Source organism: Benincasa hispida, chromosome 3 (assembly GCF_027475165.1).
Source record: "Benincasa hispida cultivar pf3 chromosome 3, pf3_genome.v1.1, whole genome shotgun sequence".
Taxonomy (NCBI): domain Eukaryota; kingdom Viridiplantae; phylum Streptophyta; class Magnoliopsida; order Cucurbitales; family Cucurbitaceae; genus Benincasa; species Benincasa hispida.
This window is the reverse complement of record NC_143480.1, coordinates 62327963-62349646: the sequence shown is the minus strand read 5'-3', so window position 1 is coordinate 62349646 and position 21684 is coordinate 62327963. Positions and strand designations below refer to the sequence as shown.

The following is a 21684-nucleotide window of genomic DNA, read 5'->3' as shown; positions in this document are numbered from 1 at the left end:
ATTAAAGTGTCTGTAAAAAACACCATACATATGTGTAAGTTTTCTTTTTTGGCATGCTATGTTCTTCCATTCTTCAGATAATTTCACTGTTGGTATCACATATATGATAGGTGTATTTTTTTCTGTTTGAATTTTGACATTAACCGATTGCACCGCCTTTTGGAGAAGAAAGTGTTCTTCCATAAACCTACATACTACGCAAAGAGATTAGGAAACCATTGCATCGCCTTCGATGTGCTCATTCAACCTAAGTCAAGGTCGACTACAACTTCAAGAGATTAGGAGATGATTGGGAAAATCTATGAATAAATCCTAATAAAATAAACTATAACCAAGCCCTATCGAGGCCTATAGCTCATAATAAATTTTAATAGACACATATACATAATTTAAAGGCTATTTACAAAATATCTGTAAAGTTTGTATCCTTGAAATTTTAAAAATTTTAAAAATATTTTTAAACTTCCAAAAAAGTTATAAAAAAATGCCCTTATCATCAATTTTATATGGAAATCATTAGTGTATTGTATTAAAAATATTCCTGGACTTTCAAATTTTTCAAAATTACTCTTAAATTTACCAAACAAAATTCGTGAATGCCCTAACTGATCCCATTGCTTAAAAATACACTAATCATCTCTCTAAGTTCAAAGTACTATTTTTTTGTCTCCAAAAATAAACTTGTGAAAGCACTAATTATTATCCAAAAACTAGCTAAAACTTACGTCTAGAAATAACATATTTTGTGTGTTATCAGTTATGTCAGCATCTAATTTGGTGATTAGATTGAGGTGTTAAGAGAGAGACTAAATTGAATTATTTCCTAAACCTATGAACTTGATTGTACAATTTTAAACCCAATAGATAAAATTAAATTATTACTCAAGGACAACAAAAAGAATTTACTCATATATAAAAATGTTGACAAATATTAATTAAAGCCGAAGGTTTAGAGATATTATTAAATATCTTTTAAACTATAAATTAAATAGCACTTCTAATAAAAGTTATTTGTATCACCTCCATTAATTTCATTTTACCTTTTGGCTCACCTAATCTTATTTTTATCGATTGACTCTATCTTTGTATTGTTCATTCTCATATCATGACAAATCATTTGTGAGTTTATTTAACGTACAACATCAACATTATGTCACAATATTAATGAAAATTATATGTTAAATCAATGTTTAAAGTTTAAAAAAGATCTTTCTAAAAGAGAAGATTTAGAGAAAAAAATGTAACTCTAACTTCCAAGTCTATAAATGGAATCCCAAACTTAACATGTGTTGTAATTTTTGGCTTATGTTCAATTTTCACTAAATTCATCAAATAACTTTAACAAATATGATGTAACCTAACATGATAAAGGAGAGAAATCTGTTAGACATATTTAAATAAGAATATATTTAATTAAAGTATGGACTATGTATGTGGATTAATAATTTATCACATTGGGTTATTAGATAGGGCCATATTATGTGATCTAATTAATTAGGGTCCTAAATTCCTATTTGAGTATGGACATAATGGATAGAAGTCCATTCCTAGTTAATTAGGGTTTAGTGGGAACCATAATTAGCGCTATGGTCCCCAATATACCAAAACAATACGCACTCAAGTCTTTCTTGAATCCCATCTAGAGAGACTTAGGGCATTTGAAGTTTTGGTTGAGGAAGACATTAGCCGCCTTATAATTGCCATCAATTTTGCAATGGAATCCGGTATGTTATTCTTGACAATTTGGCATGAATGATCTTAAGGTTTATCTATTCAATATATATCTAAAATAATTATGCTAACAAGTGGTATCAAAGCATGAATTTCATGTTGGATTGTTAGTTTTATGCGTTTTCCATTTCCATTGTTGATTAAATTCTGGTTTCTGTAAAGAATTTAAAGAATTTAAAAAAATTAAAAAAACGGTCGACTTACTATAGCAACGTTGTAAATCTCACCGACGGTAAGTTAAAATCTCTGCAGTCACACTAGAAGAATTTTGGACTTTAATGTCGGTTTTAAACTGACATTAAAGGTCTAATTTATTTTTTTTCTTACTTTATTAAAAAATCTCTTTCATTTCGACAGATCTCACGCCCCCAAACCCTTTCATTTCTCTCTTACCCAAACCATATCTCTCCTTGGCCGTGCAAATCAACGTGTCCATCCGTCCGTCCGTGGTTGTCCGCCGTCCGTCTGTCAGTCTCCAATTGTCAGTCTCCATCGCGTCAGTGTTCATATTTGTAGCCGTTTGCCGTTGTCGTTGCTATTCCTTGTGGTCTTGGGTCGTCTCTGCCAATGTTTAGATCTGTAGCTGTTTGTCATTGTCGTTGCTATTCCTTGTGGTTGTGGGTCGTCTCTGTCGTTTGTCGTTGCTATTCCTTGTGGTTGTGGTCGTGGGTTGTCTCTACCTGTGTAGTCGTTTGCCGTTGCCGTTGGTATTCATTTCTTTAGATTTCAATAGTTATTTTTGCCAATATTATTGTCGTGAATGTTTGTTGTTCAGTTACTGGCTTATATTGATCTTCGGTATTCATTTCTCTATCATTAATGTGTTAACAGTGTTTTCTGTCTTGTTTATATAAGAAAATGCCAATATTTTCTATCTTGTTTATATAAGAAAATGGTAGGAGACAAATAATAACTCTGCTCTTTAGAATTATTCAAGCATCTCATTGATTAATATTTTCACATATAGGTCATCTTTGTTTGGTCATTATTGAAGATTCAATCAGCATTTTTTCATTTCAAATTTAATTGAGCCAGATTCAATTTCTTCATTTTCTCAAAAAATTCCAGTTGTACAACTGCTATAATAGTTTGACATTTTTCCATTGGATCTCCAAATTAACAATTGCAGATATAGTTTCTTCAATTCCCTATTTGTGAATTATTGAAAAATACCATCATGATATATAAATCTATGAAAAAATAAGGTATTTTTCTTCTTTAGAAAGATTCTGGATTCTTATATGCAGGTTCATGATAGCAAATTATCCTCAAGCCCTCCATTATTGGGCAAAGATTACATGATAGTATAAATTCTTAGACTTTCTTTTTAGGATTGTTGATTCATTGTTTGCATATGTTAAATTGAGATAAGAATTAAACTATTTCAGAGTAAGGTTCTTTTGGAAAGTAGTTGAATTAGAATCTTTAAGTCAACTCATTTGAGCAATAATGAAATGATTTTGAGTGAAAATTTTTATTTGTTAGGTTCAAGTTTGACGTGTAAAGCTAAATTTTAATTCTTGGGGATTTGGAAGGAAGATAGGAAGATTGCATTGGACATGTTTTAAGAAGGTTGACAAGTGGAGAAGGTGCACCTAACACAAAAAGGACTTCATAACAACATTAATAACAAGTACAAGATAATATTCATAAGATGCTTATCTTAAAAGTCTATTTGTTCTAAATTTGTTGATGTTGCATATTTTACAATCATAATTTTATGCTTTTAAATTTTTCCTTGTTATTATTATCATTATTCTTATTATTTGTAGATTAAGTTGCATATTTTACAATCATGGATAAGTCATGGATGAAAATGAATAGAATGTCAACTGAGTATGGTTTAGGGGTCGAGATGTTTATTAAAAATGGTCTACAACATTCAAATATACCGAATGTCGTGAGTTGTCCATGTTTGAAGTGTGTGAATGCAAAGACTCTAAATGTGAACAAAATAAGACATCACTTATTTTTTAATGGTATAGATCAAAGTTATCAGACATGAATTTTTCACGGTGAATCATTACCGATTAAGAGAAACAATGAAAATGTGTCTACTAGGGAAAGAGACGAAGTTGATGAGGATGATGTTGATGTTGATGACACAATTGGAATGTTTGAGGCTACATACAATAATTATTTTAGTGGAAAATCCGATAATTTTGAAGAATTATTAGATGATGCGAAGAAACCACTGTACCCAAATTGTAAAACTTTTTCGAAAATATCTACATTGGTAAAGTTACATAATTTGAAAGCTAAATTTGGATGGAGCGATAAGAGTTTCACTGATTTGTTGGAATTAATTCATGACATATTACCTAGTCCTAATGAAATTCCAACTTCTACTTATGAAGCAAAAAAGATGTTGGGTACTCTTGGAATGAAGTACGAGAAGATTCATGCATGTAGAAATGATTGTTGCTTGTTTAGAAAAGAACTCTCTAATGCAAATGTATACCCCATTTGTGGTACGTCAAGATGGAAGCTTCAAAAAAATTTAAAGGAAAAGGCTAAGAATATCCCAGCAAAAGTCATGTGGTATTTCCCCCCAATTCCAAGATTTCAAAGAATGTTTCGAAGTAAAGAAACAGCAAGTTTATTGACGTGGCATGCTAAAAAAAAGAAATAGATGGTTTATTAAAACATCCCAAAGATGTCATATCATGGAAAAAATAGACAATTTGTGGCCAGACTTTGGGTCAGAACCTAGAAATCTTTGTCTTGCTCTTTCGACAGATGGGGTAAATCCACATGGAGATCTTAGTAGTAGATATAATTGTTGGCCAGTGATGTTAGTGATGTACAATCTACCTCCATGGTTGTGCATGAAGCGAAAAAATTTTATGTTGACTGCACTAATTTCTAGTCCTAAACAACCGGAAAATGACATAGATGTTTATTTAGCTCCGTTAATAGATGACTTGAAAAAACTTTGGAAAGATGGGGTAGAACGTTATGATGCATATGAAGAACAATGTTTCATGTTTAAAGCCATTTTATTATGGACCATTAATGATTTTCCTGCATATGGTAACTTGTGTGGTTGTACGGTTAAAGAATATCATGCATGTCCAATTTGTGGAGAGAATACTTCATCCACTTATTTACTAACAGGGAAAAAGATGGCATATCTCGGGCATCGCAGGTTTCTACCCCACCATCATCCATATAGGAAACAAAAGAAAGCTTTTAATGGTGCACAAGAATTAGAATTTGGTCCAGAACCATTGAGTGGGGAAGAAATTCTTGCAGAAACAAGTAAGTATCAATATTCATTTGGTAAGAAAACTATCAAGGAAAAGAACAGTGGAGATGGCCATTCAACTTATTGGAAGAAAAAATCTATTCTTTTCGAGTTAGAATACTAGAAGTAAATTGACGTGCGACATTGTTTAGACGTGATGCACATTGAAAATAATGTATGTGCAAGTCTTATTGGCACATTGCTTGATATTCCTGGTAAAATGAAGGATGGAATAAAAACTCGATTAGATTTGGTGGAGCTGAACATTAGATCAGAGTTAGCCCCTCAAGTAGGAGGGAAAAAATTCTTTTTACCTCCCACGTGTTATACATTAACACGAGTTGAGAAATTGAGCTTTTGTAAGGTACTATCAGAAATTAAAGCACCTGAAGGCCATTCATCGAACATTCAAAGTTTAGTGTCGCTCACAGATTTGAAACTTTACGGACTTAACTCGTATGACCATCACGTTCTTATACAACAATTATTACCGGTAGACATTCATGATATTTTACCCAAACATGTAAGATTTGCAATTACTCGCCTATGCTTTTTCTTTAATGCTATATATTGCAAGGCGATCGATTCATCTCAGTTAAAGGGTATGCAAGAGGATATCGTTGTTACTCTACGCCTTTTAGAGAAGTATTTTCCACCATCATTCTTCACAATAATGGTACATCTTGTAGTGCATCTCATAAGAGAAGTTGAGTTTTGTGGACCTGTTTATTTGAGGTGGATGTATCCTTTTGAACGATACATGAAAGTGTTGAAAACTTATGTACGAAATAGAAATCCATCAGAAGGATGTGTTGGAGAAAATTATATTGTCGAAGAGACTATAGAGTTTTGTTCTGAATTCGTATCTGGTGTTAATTCTATTGGGCTAAACTCATCAACAAAGACAGCGAACTCAAATATTGATAAAGCATTGTCAGCTGCTTCTTTTATCAGACCGAGTAAGGATGAGTTGGATCAAGCTCATCTTTATGTTATTCAAAATGTAAATGATGTGCTTCCTTACTTCGAGTATGTAGATCTTAATCTTATTCTCGTTTTAGGTTACTTGATTATTCAATAATCTACTAACTTTATCATTTATAATAGGCAACATATGGATATTTTGTCTAAGCTCAATCCTGGTAAAAATAAAAGTAGAAAGTGGCTTCAAGAAGAGCATAATCATACATTCAGTCAGTAGTTGTCCACACGGGTAATCTCTAGAGACCTACTATTTGATGTATAATTAAATGTTAACTACTAAAATATTATAAAATATATCGTAGGTTGCACTAGCTCTCAAAGTTCCCAAAAATTCCATATCGTCTTCTTTGAGATTGATAGCTAATGGACCTTGTCCAACTGTGGAAAAATATTCTGGTTAGGTGGTCAATGGTTACTACTATCACACAAGGAGGATTCAAAATAGTGGAGTTAGTATAATGGCTACCATAATGCAAGTCTCTAGTGCTAAGGACAAAAGGCCCGTCATATCAGATATGACCTTTTATGGTGTAATACAAGAAATATGGGAGCTTGACTATCATGGATTATCATTTATTTTATTCAAATGTAATTGGGTTGAGAATAGAACTGGAGTCAAAACAGACGAGTTTGGGTTTACTATTGTGGACCTCAATCGTATTGGACATAAATCAGATCCATTTATTTTAGCCTCCCAAGCAAAACAAGTGTTCTATGTAAAAGACCCCGCAAATTCGGGTTGGTCAATTGTTTTAACATCTCCACAACGAACAATTGAGGATGATTTTTATGAAGATGAAATAGGAGATATGCTACAAGAGTGTGGTTATGGAGGTATGCAAAGAATGCCCAATGTTGATACATTTACTGAGATTGATGATACAACATCCACATACATTAGACATGATTGTGAGGGTCGATGGGTTGTTAAATAATGTATTAAACATGGTATGGTATTTACTATGGTTATATGTATTTAAATATTAAGATTATATGTTTTTTGTGTGAGTAATTTTTTTTTTATTTTATTTATTTTTTTTTTTTTTTTTGCAGATTGACACTTCAACAACTAGCAACGAGGATGATAGAAATATGATCCCACAAAAACATAGTAGAATAAGTATACCATGTGGCCCAACTACAATGTCTGAGTTGGCACAAATAAGGACATCTGGGCACTGACCATTGATTATAATGAACATGGACAACCAGTTGGATTTGGAGCAAAGAAGATGCAGAGTTATATAGAAGTTTGTGTTCGACAACAAATTCCTATAACGTATGATTCTTGGAAAAAAGTTCCAAACCATTTAAAAGACAGTTTTTTATTGTGTAGTGGTATGTTTTCTAAACTTTTAATTCATGTGCATAGTAGTTTATTAGTTTATTGTTTAACTACTTTTTTCATTGTGCAAATGTCGTTCAATGTGGACTCTAAGTCCAAACATTGTATACTAATGTCTGCATCTAGGAAGTTTTAGACTTTCAAGACAACATTGACTCAAAAGTTCATACTTCCATTTAAGGATGAACCCTCGGTCTTGCAATTTCCACCCCGACAATATTCTCATATAGAGCAAGATCATTGGATATCGTTTGTCAATGAACGATTGAGTGAAGAATGGGAGATAAGTCATTCACAATAAATTACATGTCAACGTTATCATTGTTTTGATAGGTAACTTCAACTAGATTTGTTGTACAGAAAATCAGTCGTGTTCAAAAAGAAAGACGTGCAAAATGTGTATATAACCACCACATTTCTCGGAAGGGCTATGCGAATCTTACCCAAGACTTAGTGAGTTATTCGACTTAAATTAAATCTTTTATTCTATTATGTTTATGCTAATTAAATATGTATGTTCATGTAGAACCTATTGAATGACCCTTCTTATCGGGCGACTTTATGGAAAGAAGCAAGAAAAGGAAAGAATAATGAATACTTTGATGAAGTTACTCGAGAATGTGCCAATCGGATTGTAAGTATATATTATGCAAAATTTAAGATGACATATATATAAGTTTAAGATGATATAGATATTGTGTGAAAATTGTAATATGTTTTACAGGATAAATTAGCTGAAGTTCATGAAGGTGAAGATGTTCTCAATGAAGCATTAGGTACGAAAGAATATTGGGGACGTGTTAGAGGAATGGGTGATTTTGTTTCCCATTCTCAATATTTCAAATTAGTAAAATCAAAATCCTCTATGAGCTAAGAAATTGAAGGAGGCTCTAGTCAAAAAATTGTTCGACATGGTAAAATGTCAAGAGAAAGAACTCACAGCAAACAATCTCATCAGTCCAAATCATCTGTTGGAAGTGTTGCACTAAGTGCATCTAAAGAAGATACTGAGAAGATGTCTAAAGAAGATTTGGAGGTAATTTATTTATTTTGACTTTTAAATTTTAATCATATTGTACGTGCTTAACCATGCATGACATAAGTTCTTTTAAATTTGTTAAGGGACACCACACCACTTGGCTATAGGAACTGTAGATAATATTGTTGCAGTAGCCACAACATTTGATGATGATGTGTCATGCTTAACTGTTAACGTTCTGATTGACATTGTCATTGGAGAAGATTTGCCTATACCAATTCCTGTGAAAGGTAAAATAGAGTTCTTAAAGCAAGCAATGGGCAACTTCGTAAAATGGCCTCGTGAACTTGTAGTTATGGTTGACGAGAAAAAAGTATGTTTCCTTTTCAATTTATGAGTTTTGTTATTTATTATTTTTCCTACTTTGAATTTTTGTAACTTTGGTTATGGTAGGATCATTCACCAATTAAGAGCTTCAGCCAGTCCTCTAAATATGCTAACGCTAATGGTACTATCAAATTATTGAATGGATATGCCATGCATAACATGAACGATGTAGACATGATCCGTATATTTGGCTTATAAAATCTAAATAAAAAGACTTATAATAACTGGCATTTCTGCCAGTTATCACCCCCCCCCCCCCCCCCACTAAACTTAGAATCATGCTTGTCCTCAAGCATGTGTTACACTCAAGAAATTTTTAACTCACCTTCCGGCGTTCCTTTGCAATGACTAGCTTTTCAAAATATAATTAACTCGTACCTTTAACCATGGCTGCAATGCTCTCTTCTACTTTGGCTGCTTCTTCAAAGAGATCTTTTCTTAGTTGAAATTTGGCAAGCCCTTGCTCAAAAACTTTTTATTCATTCTCCGCAATTTTGCGTTCAGCTCATGAGAATGCGTTCGTTCAAAACAATTCAAGCTAATGCGTTTACTTAATCGAATGCAACGTTGAACCTGGTTATGCTCTTCGTTTTTTCTTACCCCTACGTGTGTCATGCGGGCATCCAACTTCGGTGGCGTTCCATATTCAACTCAACTCATATCTTGCTTAATTTGGCTTGCGCCAGACAAAGGAGTTGCGCTGATGCGTCGATCCTGGCGATTTACCTTTGTTTTGGCTTGCCCCCACGTGTGTTATGCGAACATCCAACTACGGGTAAATGCCTTTTACAACTTAGCTCTTATCAACATGGATTTCCTCATTGCATGGACAGTGGAGTTATTTTCAAAAGTTTTTTTTTTTTTTAAGGAAATGTCTGCAATGTGATGAACGCAATTCTCCGAGACCGCTACTGCCCCCCAAACTTAGAGGGTAGCAGCGTTCTCACTGCAAGCTGAAAACAAACTTAATAGGAATGTGATAACAAATGTTTGAGTAAGGGTTTACACACAATACAACTATAGACTTTCACAATTTGAAGAAACTATTAAAAGTATGGGGTGCCTTGTGATACTAGTTAGAGGACGTGGTGAATTATTTGTACCATTATAGATGCATTGCAAAGAACCGCAGTCAAACAAGGAGAATTCCAAAAGGATAATGCATAAAAGATAACAAAAAAAGAACCTTAAGTAGAATAACGCATGCGACAATGCGTTGGAGTTCATGCGATTGAAGCCATGCGTTTGAAGGATGTGGAGGATTCTTCCATTGTAACTGCACACCGAGGAGAGTTATTACCGCACCTACAAGGAGAAAACGCACCACAACCAAGGAAGCAGACGCATATCCAAAATAACAATAAATAAATATAATAAACTAAACTAAGAAAGCAATGTGAAAGATAGAGTAAAAGATGTCCCTGGAGAAATTGGAGTGTTGTCACCGCAAGGAGTCTCCCATGCACGAGATGGTTCTCAACTGTTTGAGTCAAGAGGGCTCGCCCTGACCATTGGAGCTTCCAGCAATTGTTGGACTTGTGATGGTTGACATGCGTCTAAGATTGCTTCCAGCTCATGCAACAGGTAGCCTTTCTATCTCGGGGTCAATATTTGACTTTCGACGCATCGCCTATACTTCAAATATTGTTTGCAGCTTGATCATACAATCTATAATATGCCTAGGATTGAAAGGGTGCCTGCGAAAACACAAAAACTTCACAAAACATTAGCTGTCAAGTCCCTGACAACAACGCCAAAAACTTGTTGGGATATTTTAGGAACGCGTTTTGTTTTGTTTTATTTTTATCATTTAAGGACGGATGGGTTTGAACATGAAATCATGTGTTAGACATAACTGATGCGTTTGCTCCCATGCGTCTGAGGTCATGCGTCGGAATGATGATGCGTTAATCTTAGCATGCAATGACCATGCATTCCTATCACAAGTTTTCTTATGCTTGCGCCAAGTATAACACAAACGCAAGTTTCTCGGGTAATCCAAGGTCGAACACGGGGACTTGTCACTCAATAATATTTGTAAAGTGATGCGTTTGAGGCAATGAATAAGAATAAAAAATAAAGCGAAGAAGGTTTAAATGTTTTACACACTACTCCTACTCCTAACTAAATAGATTGAGCAATATAAGACTTGTAATGAGAATAAGTAGAAACACAACAACCAATAACACGTAGTAATGTTTACTATCTTAAATCGCCCGAGTAATCCCAACTCGTTGCACTAACACATCACACCTTTCAGTGGTTAGCTGCATGACTATATCTCTATAGTGAATGATTGCGTCAAGCATAAGATTGTGCCTATCTCTAGGAAAAATACAAACCTTGCTTAGTGCGTTCCATCCCTTACCTTCTCAGGCAGTTGGACGCGGCTACTTATCTTATAGACAAGCAATGCAGCATCCCATAGACAGGCGTTGCCACAGTCTTTCACCAAGCAAAAAGGATTAACTCACTATACTCGCACAAAGCACACCTCTCGGTGGGTTGCTACATGCATCCTATCTCTAGGCTACATGATTAAGCATGCGATTGACTTTGATAAATAAATGTTGAAGATAAACTATGATAAAGATAGAGATGATGAAGAAGACGGCAATGAAGGAATGAAAATTTGCATTGATCACAAAATATCTTAATATCTCAAGCTAAAATTTAATACAATACAGAGATTAGACAGGAGATGAAGGACTCTGCGTCAAGGCTGTCGGTGGTGCCATGATTGAATGGTGGAGATGTCTCTCTCGAGCTCTATCTCCAACGAATGCTCCGATCGTCACTCGGTCTAGGTTGTGGAGATGAAGAATTCTCACTGGAAATCTCTTTCAGGCTCTCATCTGTGATCACAAACTTCTGCCTTGAGACAGAAGCTTGGATGTCTTAAAATGAAGGTCTCAAGGGCTATTTATAGAGTTTGGACGCCGACAGCTGTAATGATGAAGGTATGGTTCACTGCTGCTTTTGTTGCAGTATGGGCATTGTCACATCACCTTATCTTGTTGATACTCCCAAGGTATGCGTCCGAGCTGAATTCAGCTGAAGTTATCAATGCATTCTACCCATCTTGCGATCTTCTATTATGGTTGTCAATCCGTGGTTGCATTCTCTATTTGTTCACCGCTTTCTCCATACGTTAAACGCATGTGTTTACCGCAACTTCCATGCGTTAGACGCATGTGATTGTCGTCCACGTCCTCTTTGTGGTAGACTGGCTTCAGCGCGTGTGTTTGTCTGCGATTGTTAGTTTCAAATGCATGCGTTTGATTCTTGCGATAGATACAAATATAGACACTTTGGCACGGAATCAGGTTTTTTCGGACGTTTTCTAGGATCAGAAGGAATCGATAGAATAGCGACTGGTCGAAATCTCGAGACAGCGATGGGTTCTCTGCCCCTGCGGGGATGGAGCGACAGTTTTTTTATTCATTGACAGATTGATTATCAATCAGCATAATATTAGGTCAGTGAGGATTTAGGTGTTAATCGATGCAAAACTCAATTTTTCACAAATTCTAAGTATTATCACTGCATTTTCTAACTGTTAGCCCTCATTATTCTAAATAAAAGTTTTATAATAACTGGCATTTCTGCCAGTTATTAGAAAGCAGCCAAATAGGTTATGAGGTATTTACAGAGAATAAAAGATTATATGCACACTTATCGAAAATCAGAAGTTTTGGAGATCATTGGGTGTTCTAATTCCCATTATGCTGGATGCCAGGACACTTTGCGCGATCCACTTTAGGCTATATCTTCATGTTGGTTGGAGGAGTTGTATCTTGGAAAAGTGTTAAACAAACACTTATGGCTTCTTCTACCATGGTTGCGAAGATTATAGCATGTTATAAGGCGTCCAATCATGGAATATGGTTGCGAATTTTTGTCACTAGGTTGTGGATAGTGGTTGGCATTAAAAAAACCACTAAAATTATTTTGTGACAATAAGTCGGCAGTGATGTATTCCAATAATAATAGAAACAATACGAAGCCAAAGCATGTTACGTGAAGTTTCTGGTTGTTAAAGAAAGAGTTCAGAATGGTCAAATTTTGATAGAACACATAGGAACAAACTCGGCAAACCCATTGATTAAAAGTTTACCACCTAAAGTTTTTCATGAGCATGTTGCTCACATGGGTGTTAGTCACTTTTCTGATTTCATGGTTTAGTGAAAGTTTGTTATTGAGGATGTTCTTTGACCTTATATTGTTTATTTTCTATATAGAATAAAGTTAATGGTTTATGTTTTATTATCTGAACTTGTTTATCATGCATGCAGTTTAGCATAAAGTTTTTCTTTTTAAAGAATGATCTCACTAAGGAATTTGAACTAGTTGGAAACATGCATGATTTAGATCACTTTGCATGTAGTTTCCATGCTATCCATCCATACTCGATCTATGTCATTGAATGTATTGGAATTGGTGATCAAGGAAGATTTAGTTGTAAGGGTAGTGACAAAAGTCGCCTTGATTTCGTGCTAATACAGGAGATGGATCTGATTGAACTAAAGGGGAATTCTATTATTGAAATAACCTGTTTATGCACGCTTAAAGTTTATGTGATTGAATTATATCAGGTACACAGACATAGTCCAAGTGAGAGATTGTTAGACATATTTAAATAATAATATGTTTAATTAAAGTATGGGTTATATATGTGGATTAATAATTTATCACATTAGGTTTTTAGATTGGGTCATATTATGTGATCTAATTAATTAGGGCCCTAAATTTCTAATTGAGTATGGGCTTAATGGATAAAGCTCATTCCTAGTTAATTAGGGTTTAATGGGAACCATAATTGAACTAATATATAAAGAGAGCTTAGGGTTATGGTCCCCAATATACCAAAACAATACGCACTCAAGTCTTTCTTGAATCTCATTTAGATAGTGATCTCAATTAGGCCATTCAGAGTTTTGGTTGAGGAAGACAGTAATTGTCATCAATTTTGCAATGGAATCCGGTATGTTATTCCTGACAATTTGGCATTGAATGATACTAAGGTTTATCTATTCAATATAGATTTAAAGCAATTATGCTAACAAAATCTCCAAGAATCAAAGTAGTCTTTATTATGAATCAAAGGTTATCAAAACAAAAAGACAATCTTTCTATTTATAGAGAACTAAAAAGCAAACTAATCCTAATCCTACTTAATAAAAGAAACTAATCCTAATCCGAATGAACCAAAGAAACTAATCCTAATCCTAATCAATCAAGGAAACTAATTTAATCCTAATAAATCAAGGATTTAACCAAGATACCCTAAGTTACCATGTTCCTACCACATAAAAATAACAAAGTAAAAATTTCTCATAAACTAATAACTCTGACTCAAAAACCAAATCAAGCACACAAAATCAAGTCTAATTAATTAATACACAATTCCGATGATTGAATAAGTCTTTTGAAACTCACAAATCTTAAAGAATATCAAACTAATAGTGATGTTTTTCTTTGAGATTTCATTAATTTTACATTATTATCTAAGACGATATTAATTATACATCAATTTTGGGTTGTATCAATTTAAACTCTGAACTTACATAAATATATTAATTTAAATCCTGAATTTTTATGTGGATCAATTTATACCTTCCTTCAGATTTAGCTTGAAAAATATCAAGCAAAACATTTAATTTTTTTCAATGAAACTCATGAATTGTTTTAAATGAATCGATATAGAACCTTTATTAAAATTATATTGGAGAATCGTCAATGCATAAATTCTTAAGTGTGTAGACTTCTATAAATGTCGATTTAACAAAATAGATGAAGATAAATTTGGATGAAAATTTTTCAAATAAATCTTAAGTGAGAATCTAAATTGCTTCGCTTGTATAAGTGTAGAGATCTAATTGATAAAATTATAAGTCTCACACAATGTTTATCTAAATAAAACATAATAGAGCTTAAATTGGTACACTTGTAAAAACTTAAGGTTTGAATTGATACAACTCCAAAAGTTTAGGGTTCAAATTATACAATAATTAGCTTAGGGTTTAAATTGATACAACCACAAAAGTTTAAGAATATAAATTGATATTTGTCCTTACATCTATATATTCATTAAATGCACATAAGAATATTTTCATCAAACAATTTTTGAAACTAGAGTTGTCAAAATTATAGCAATTCAAATTTAAGGTAAATATATCAAAGTTTAAGGTCTAATTTGGTGAAATCAAAGATTTAAGAATAAAATTGATATATTTTGTCTAATTCAGAGTACATTTTATTTGTTCCTATTAAAATAAAAAATAAATAAATAAATAAGTCAAAGTAGAACATTTATTGAAGTTTTAGACTTCCATTTAACAGATTCTTTTTTCTTTTTCTACAAATTTGTATATATACATGAAATCTGAAGTGATGCACCAGCGTGCATATAAACAGTATTTCTTTTAGAACAAATATAAGTAGAGTGGAACTATGTTTAACTCAATAGTAATTGAACTGTATTAATTTTATTTATCATAAAAAAAAATGTAAAGTACGAAAATTTGAACATTTGATCTTGAGAGAAGGATTACATGCTTATTACCGACTTGATTTTTAAAGTTATATAAAAAAAAAATTTGCTTCCAACATTACTTCCTAATTGCAACAATAGCTCATTATATGTTCTCAAGTTAACTTCGTAATAGGGAAAGTTTGCCTTTTTTTTTTCCCTTTGCTGGGTATATATGTCAATCATCTTTGAGATTAGAGGTCACCAAGGAAGATTGAAAAACCGATCCAATCGACCAAAACCGGATAAATCGACTTCAATCAACCGGTCTAATATATTTCTCGATCAGAATCAGTTTTACAAATATCAATTCGAACTATGTTCATGTTGACAGCATTTTTCAATTGTATTCCTTATACTAACATTTTTCAATTATAATCTTCTTATGTAAAAAAATTCATGGTTTGATATTCCCCACTGATTTAACAAAAGTCGTTTAATTTCTCTTTTAAATTTTGATCCACTATTGATAATGAGGAAGAAAGAGATCTTTGTCAGTGCTAACTTGGATCTCGGATTCTTTGTCAACACTGACTTGGATCTCGAGGGCACAAAAAGATGGTGATTTCCAAATAAATTTAGATTCTCAGTACATTAATGATTAGTAAAGATTTAAGAATAGGAACAAAAAGAGCACCGTTGAAATTCTAGCAACTAAAACAAAAAAAATATAAAAGTTTACAGACCAAGTACAAGAATTAAACCAAGGAAATAACAATGGCTCAATGTAATAGAATACATGAATTCCGCAGCCACACTTTCTACAAACAATTTTATTTTTCAAGTTAAGGTTAATCATAAATAAGAAAAGGAGAAAAAAAATGTGTGGAAATATTTTGCACTTGCCAAATACAACTTACACATGTAATATACGCTTTAAACTTTCTAATGTTCAAATTACAACTACATCCCTGAACTTTCAATGTTTTGTCAACTTTAAAAGGGTCTCACAGATAAATTTCAAATTTTGTGTCCATTAGATTCTTGAGTTTTTAAAAATATCTAATGGAACCTTAAACTTAAAATCTTGTATCCAATAATTTTGTGTTTAATAAGTCCTAGCCTATTCAATTTTTTTTTTTTTTTTTTGAAATCTCAAATATACTAAACACAAAATTAAAAATTGAAAATCTGATTAGACATAGAATTCAATTTTACATCATTCGATTAAATAATTTTTAAAACTTTTAGGCATGTCAAGAACTTACTAAATACATACGAAAGTGAAAGTTGAATGATCTATTAATCAGGTTGAGGCGAGTATTGGTGGAGCTAGGTGACAAGAACTAAAACAGTTCAAAAACTAAAATAGATTAAACCAAAAAGTTCAAATCCCTTTATCAAATGTGAATATGAACTAATATACAACACAGTCCATAAAGATAGCAAATGAGGTCACCATCCTTATTTTCTGACCAGAAATATCACATGAGATAGAATGAGAACTCTCTCATATGAAAGAGATCAGGGAGTAAAATTGCTATTGTTCTTGATATGTAATCATGCAAGTATTACCCTTCTCAACCTAATTATCTATATCTCTAAAGTTCCTAATAATAATAAACAATGATCTATTAGTAAACATAAAATTATGGTATAGAGCTAGAAAGATGTCAACATAAGACAAAAAGTGGAAACTTTAAAAGCCCCTTTATATACTTTCAGTTCATTCCTACCCTTGATAGAGATAAAGGGGCAAAGAAAATGTGACAGGGATTGAAGAATGAACTGAAAGAGAAGATTAAAAGAATGAACAGGAAGTTTTCACTTTTCAGGTTGGAGGATGATTTCACTAAAGCCTATGTTTTGGATCTTCTATGTTGTATGTTAAGTTTATGTAACATTTCTTTTCTTGTAAATTGAGATTTTACACCAACACAAGTATTAGAAGCCAAGTTAGAAACTCTGATGGAGGTGGATATTTTTACATTCTAACAAACTTGGGGATAAATTAGAGGGAAAACCCTCATAACTTTTTTTTAATCTAAAGATAAAATGAATCTGGGAAATCGCTTTCCTTCTTCCTTCTTCTCTCTACCGAGAAGACAAAGTGAATACATGGCAAAAAATAAAAGCATGGGATTACTACCGATGCCTAGATATTGAATAAATAGAAATGTCATGGATGAGACCTTTTCAAGACACGCCTACCATATGAATGACATCGAGAGCAGCTTTTGAAGATGATAATTTCTGCAGAATTTTATAGATTCTACACAACTTCTAAACTCTAATACTTGGACTACTGATGTTCGCTGAGGTGTTTGAGGACGATGGAGATGTTTTGAGGAAGATAGATGAGCTACAAAGTTGAACAAGATAATCTAGGAGGATTTGATATGCTTGGCTGAACAGGTTAGATTTGAAATATGTACTGCCCACATGTTCTACTAACAGATCAAGATCCCCAACCAATGTGAAATGGACAATTCAGTCAAACTTACCCCCTCCCCCAAGAAAAGTAAATGTAGGGATACCTCAGCTCTGCCTGACCCAGTTTCTTCCTAAGCTATGCCTCAGGCCAAGAACCTCATACTATTTGCCTGTGCCCAAAACCAAACTTCAGAGTTGTGCTAGATACAGCACCATCACCTGAAGAAACAAAATAAACAATCAGTAACAGATCAACAGTAATATACTCGTACATTTGTCAGCATTTGGGTAAGCTCAAAAGTACTTGACCAATCTTACAGGTTAACCATTCGACCATAAAACATTTAGCTGCTTAGAAACTTGCAAGGTATTTGACTATTAGTACCCTAGGTAGGTAGGTACAATGAAATTTGAACTCACTCTCCCAAAGTCGCTTATACTTTTTTTCACTTGTTGTGATGATTATCAGGTCAATCCATGGTAGTTTATTTAAAGTGGAATGTTTAACTGCCAAGCAGAGAAATGACACCATTATGCGGCAGGCCGTTCTCTAGATAAATATGTTTTATAATTTGTGAGGGATCCTCGTATCTACTGAACATGGTTTTCTTTTCACTTCTACAATTTAACAAATTTCTCTAAACATTTGCATAGCGTAGATACTACCAGAAACATGAACCTTGAAAGATTAGTCTGGGGGAAAGGGGCATTCATGAGATTCATGATTTTTTGTATGAAAACTGATATATCATTTGTAAGTCTAAATGATTCACCTTACTAGAGAATAGTGAAAGAGCAATGCACGTAAGCTTAAATTTAGAGGATGAAAAGCATTTTACCTTGCAATGATGACTAACTAGACTTCTCCCTTTAATATGTTCATGCTTCAAACTTCAAACAATATTTATTATTCTGATTACTTTCAGACGTCCAAATGTTCACTCCCAACTAGTCCTTTAATCACTCGTGATCTCATGGAATGCTATATAGTTATGTCGGAGGTTAACCAATATTCCCTTCTTTCATATGACATAGTGAAGATGCCAAAAGGCAAAAAGAATTCCAGGTTTAATTAGACACCCTTATTGTAGCTTAGACGAACAGAACCCCTGCCCTATTTTATCCTATTAATATATACCAATAAATCATAAATTTCATTGGTCTTGTTGTGTGATCTATCTCCTGAAACAAAGCCATGAATTGTTCCATTTAACTCAATGAAGCTCCAACCTGGTTTCTTGACAAGATCTTTCTCATACACAACACTACGTAACTTTTCGACTTCATGCCACTGCCCAACACTAGCCTGTGCATTGCTCAACAAAGTATAATAGCCTACATTGTCGGGTTCTAGTTCAAGAAGCCTGTGTGCAGCATAGTTCGCGATTTTATTGTCTCCATACACCCGGCAGGCTCCCATAAGAGCACCCCAAATCCTGCCATCACGGAGATTTGTCATTCTCAATATAATTGCAAAGGCCTCTCTTACTCTTGTTGATCTACTCAAAAGATCAACAAAACAAGTGTAGTGCTCTAAATCAGGCTTAATATCGAAGCTTGATCTCATTGAATAAAAGATTTCACAGCCCTCGCTTACAAGGCCAGAGTGGCTACAAGCAGATAACAGACTTAAGAACGTGACACTATTTGGGGCCACTTCTTCACTCATCATCTGATGGAACAGATTGAGGGCATCAATACCTAGTCCATGAGCACCATATACGTCAATCATGGAAGTCCACGCCACAACATCTTTAGTTAAGATCAGGTCAAAACATTTTCTAGCAGAAGCAATGCTTCCACATCTTCCATACATGTTCAGGAGAGATGTTTCTAAGTGTGTATTACATATCTCCAATCCATAGATTCGGATAAGGTAACAATGTATTGCTTTACCCAACTGCAGAGCTCCCAAATAGGCGTAAGCATCAATTAAGTGTTTCAAAACTCCAACACTGGGTTTCAAGCCAGCAGCTTGCATTTTCTTGAAGATCTCAACTGCCTCATCGAAGTGTCCATTCTGAATAAAACTAGACATCATGGCCCCCCAAGTAATGATGCTCCTATTAGGGATTTCCTTAAACAACTTAGCTGAATTTTCCAACTCCCCAAACTTGGCATACATATCCAACAACGAAGTCTGCAGAATACTATCATAAAGGCCACTTTTAATTGCCAAGGAATGTAGATTTTCACCTAGTATCAGACACCCGGAATCAGATGTCGCAGTTGCTGATATAAGTACGGTTAATGTCTCAATGCTGAGTGTAACTTCACCCATGATTTTATTGAAGATATCCACAACTTTCAAAATATTCCCCACGGAGGAATAAAATGACATCAAAATATTCCACGAAACAACATTCTTGCAATCAATTTCAGAGAAAAAAACTCCAACTTCATCCTCCCCACCCAGTCGACTATACATTCGCAAAAACGAGTTCCGCAGACCTATATCAAGCAATAAACCATTCTTAACCACATGACATTGAAGCTGCCTTCCCAGAACAAAATTTTGAGTCGCACAACAAGCTTGCAGCATCACCATTGCTGTCACCGAGTTTGGCTCCAACTCCCTCCTCATTGCCTCAAAAAGATCCAAAGCACAAACAACATCACCACCATTAACATACGCCGAAATCATCGAGGTCCAAGAAACCAAGTCTCTGTTAGGCATTTCATCAAACATATGACGAGCATAAACCAAACACCCACATTTCCCATAAACCTCCATCATGGTATTACAGAAATACAAATCAGCAATAAACCCCATTCGAATTCCAACACAATGGACCATTTCCGCATAGAGTACATCAACCCAAATCGACATAATAACATGATTAAGAATCGGAAACGTGAAACCATCATGCTCAACTCCCACCTCCCTCATGTTTTTATACAACAAAAGGGCAGAAAGGAACAAACCCGAGTCGAAGTGGGACTTGATGATGGAGTTCCAAAGCATGGGTTCCGGGTCTGGGAAAGCGTTGAGAACAGAGACGGCACTGGGAAAGTCATTGAAGTTGGCGTAAAGGCGAATGAGCTTGGAGGCAATGGAGACGGTGTCGAACCCAGATGAGAGAATGAGATGGGCATGGATTTTCTTCAGAAGAGAAAGGTCTTGGCATGATTGTAAAAGAAGAGAAGGGTTTTGTATAAGAAAGGGCTGTGAGAAGTGAATGGTTCTCAGGTAATGGGGGGAGAGTAAAGAAGGGAGTTTAAGAGGGCTGGAGGAGAAGAGAAAACGTGGGAAGACATGGGAATGGAAGGGAATGGTGTGTGATGAAAATGACGAGAACAGAGCAAAGGCAGAATACAGAGATGCTTAGCTTTGATTTTCTTGAATAAAAAACGTTAGAAATGAAGAAGAAAATTGTTTGGTGAGTGTGTCAGACCGCCATGCGACGATACCAGAGAAAGATACAGCCAACCGAGAACGATCCTCTACCGGCGAGGGATCCCGTTGAATATTCGCAACAAGATCCCTCTCCCTATTATCCGAGGAAGATGTTTAATAATTATTCAATATAAATATTATATTGAGCAAATTTAAAGAATTTACATAAATTTGTTAGTCAAGTTTTAATTAAATATAATAAAATTCTAATAAAATATTAGAATACTCTAATGGGAGGAAATTAGTATATACGATATATCAAAATTCCAACTCTCACATCCTTAGTTAATACCGTGAGATTCATGTTCGGCTTCGTGTCGTCCTAGACGCGACCTTCTTCAAAAAGTATTTGCATAGGTCAATAACAAGGTGAATGGGGAAAGTATTCATAGTAAGTAAGAGGGACGGGTGTCAACGTATCCCATGGTCTCCTCCATTAGGTTACACCGTGAGATTCCTATGATCTGTCTGTGTGTCGTTCTAGAGTGACCATCCCTTCGGAGAGCCTCATCATAGGGATCGAAACAATGCAAACTCTAGCAATGGATAGAGTTTCTTAGGTTAATCTTCAACAGTTGTCTTTCCCTTCGGTAGCCTGTTGAAGCATACCTTTAGGATCCGAAAATGGAAGGGTCACACTTACAGGATAAATTAAGTTAGTTAATGAATCCTTGACCGAAACAACAGTAGCTAAAAACTATAGGAATAT

General features: G+C 34.3%; 2 protein-coding genes and 1 pseudogene across 3 annotated transcripts; 2 read left to right on the top strand and 1 right to left on the bottom strand.

The window, feature by feature from the left end:
• Nucleotides 1-4377: 4377 nt before the first annotated feature.
• Nucleotides 4378-6059, top strand: LOC150037443 (uncharacterized). Its single transcript, XM_090312005.1, has one exon. The coding sequence runs from the start codon at nt 5136-5138 to the stop codon at nt 6057-6059; it is 924 nt and encodes a 307-aa protein (XP_090168131.1). The 5' UTR covers nt 4378-5135.
• A 361-nt stretch (nt 6060-6420) lies between these two features.
• LOC150037442 (uncharacterized) lies at nt 6421-8181 on the top strand. The gene is given in 7 exon segments (XM_090312004.1): nt 6421-6492; nt 7016-7136; nt 7139-7297; nt 7346-7588; nt 7666-7760; nt 7834-7941; nt 8032-8181. Coding segments are annotated over 7 exon segments (948 nt in total).
• An 8455-nt stretch (nt 8182-16636) lies between these two features.
• On the bottom strand, nt 16637-21088 carry LOC150037441 (pentatricopeptide repeat-containing protein At4g35130, chloroplastic pseudogene; annotated as a pseudogene). The gene is made up of 2 exons (XR_016528580.1): nt 18418-21088; nt 16637-17797 (listed from the first exon to the last, which is right to left on the bottom strand). The product of XR_016528580.1 is annotated as a pentatricopeptide repeat-containing protein At4g35130, chloroplastic pseudogene (transcript).
• Between the last annotated feature and the right edge of the window lie 596 nt (nt 21089-21684).

Excerpts from the sequence above, each read along its gene's own strand:
- LOC150037443 (XM_090312005.1), top strand. The coding sequence starts at position 5,136 with ATGCACATTGAAAATAATGTATGTGCAAGTCTTATTGGCACATTGCTT.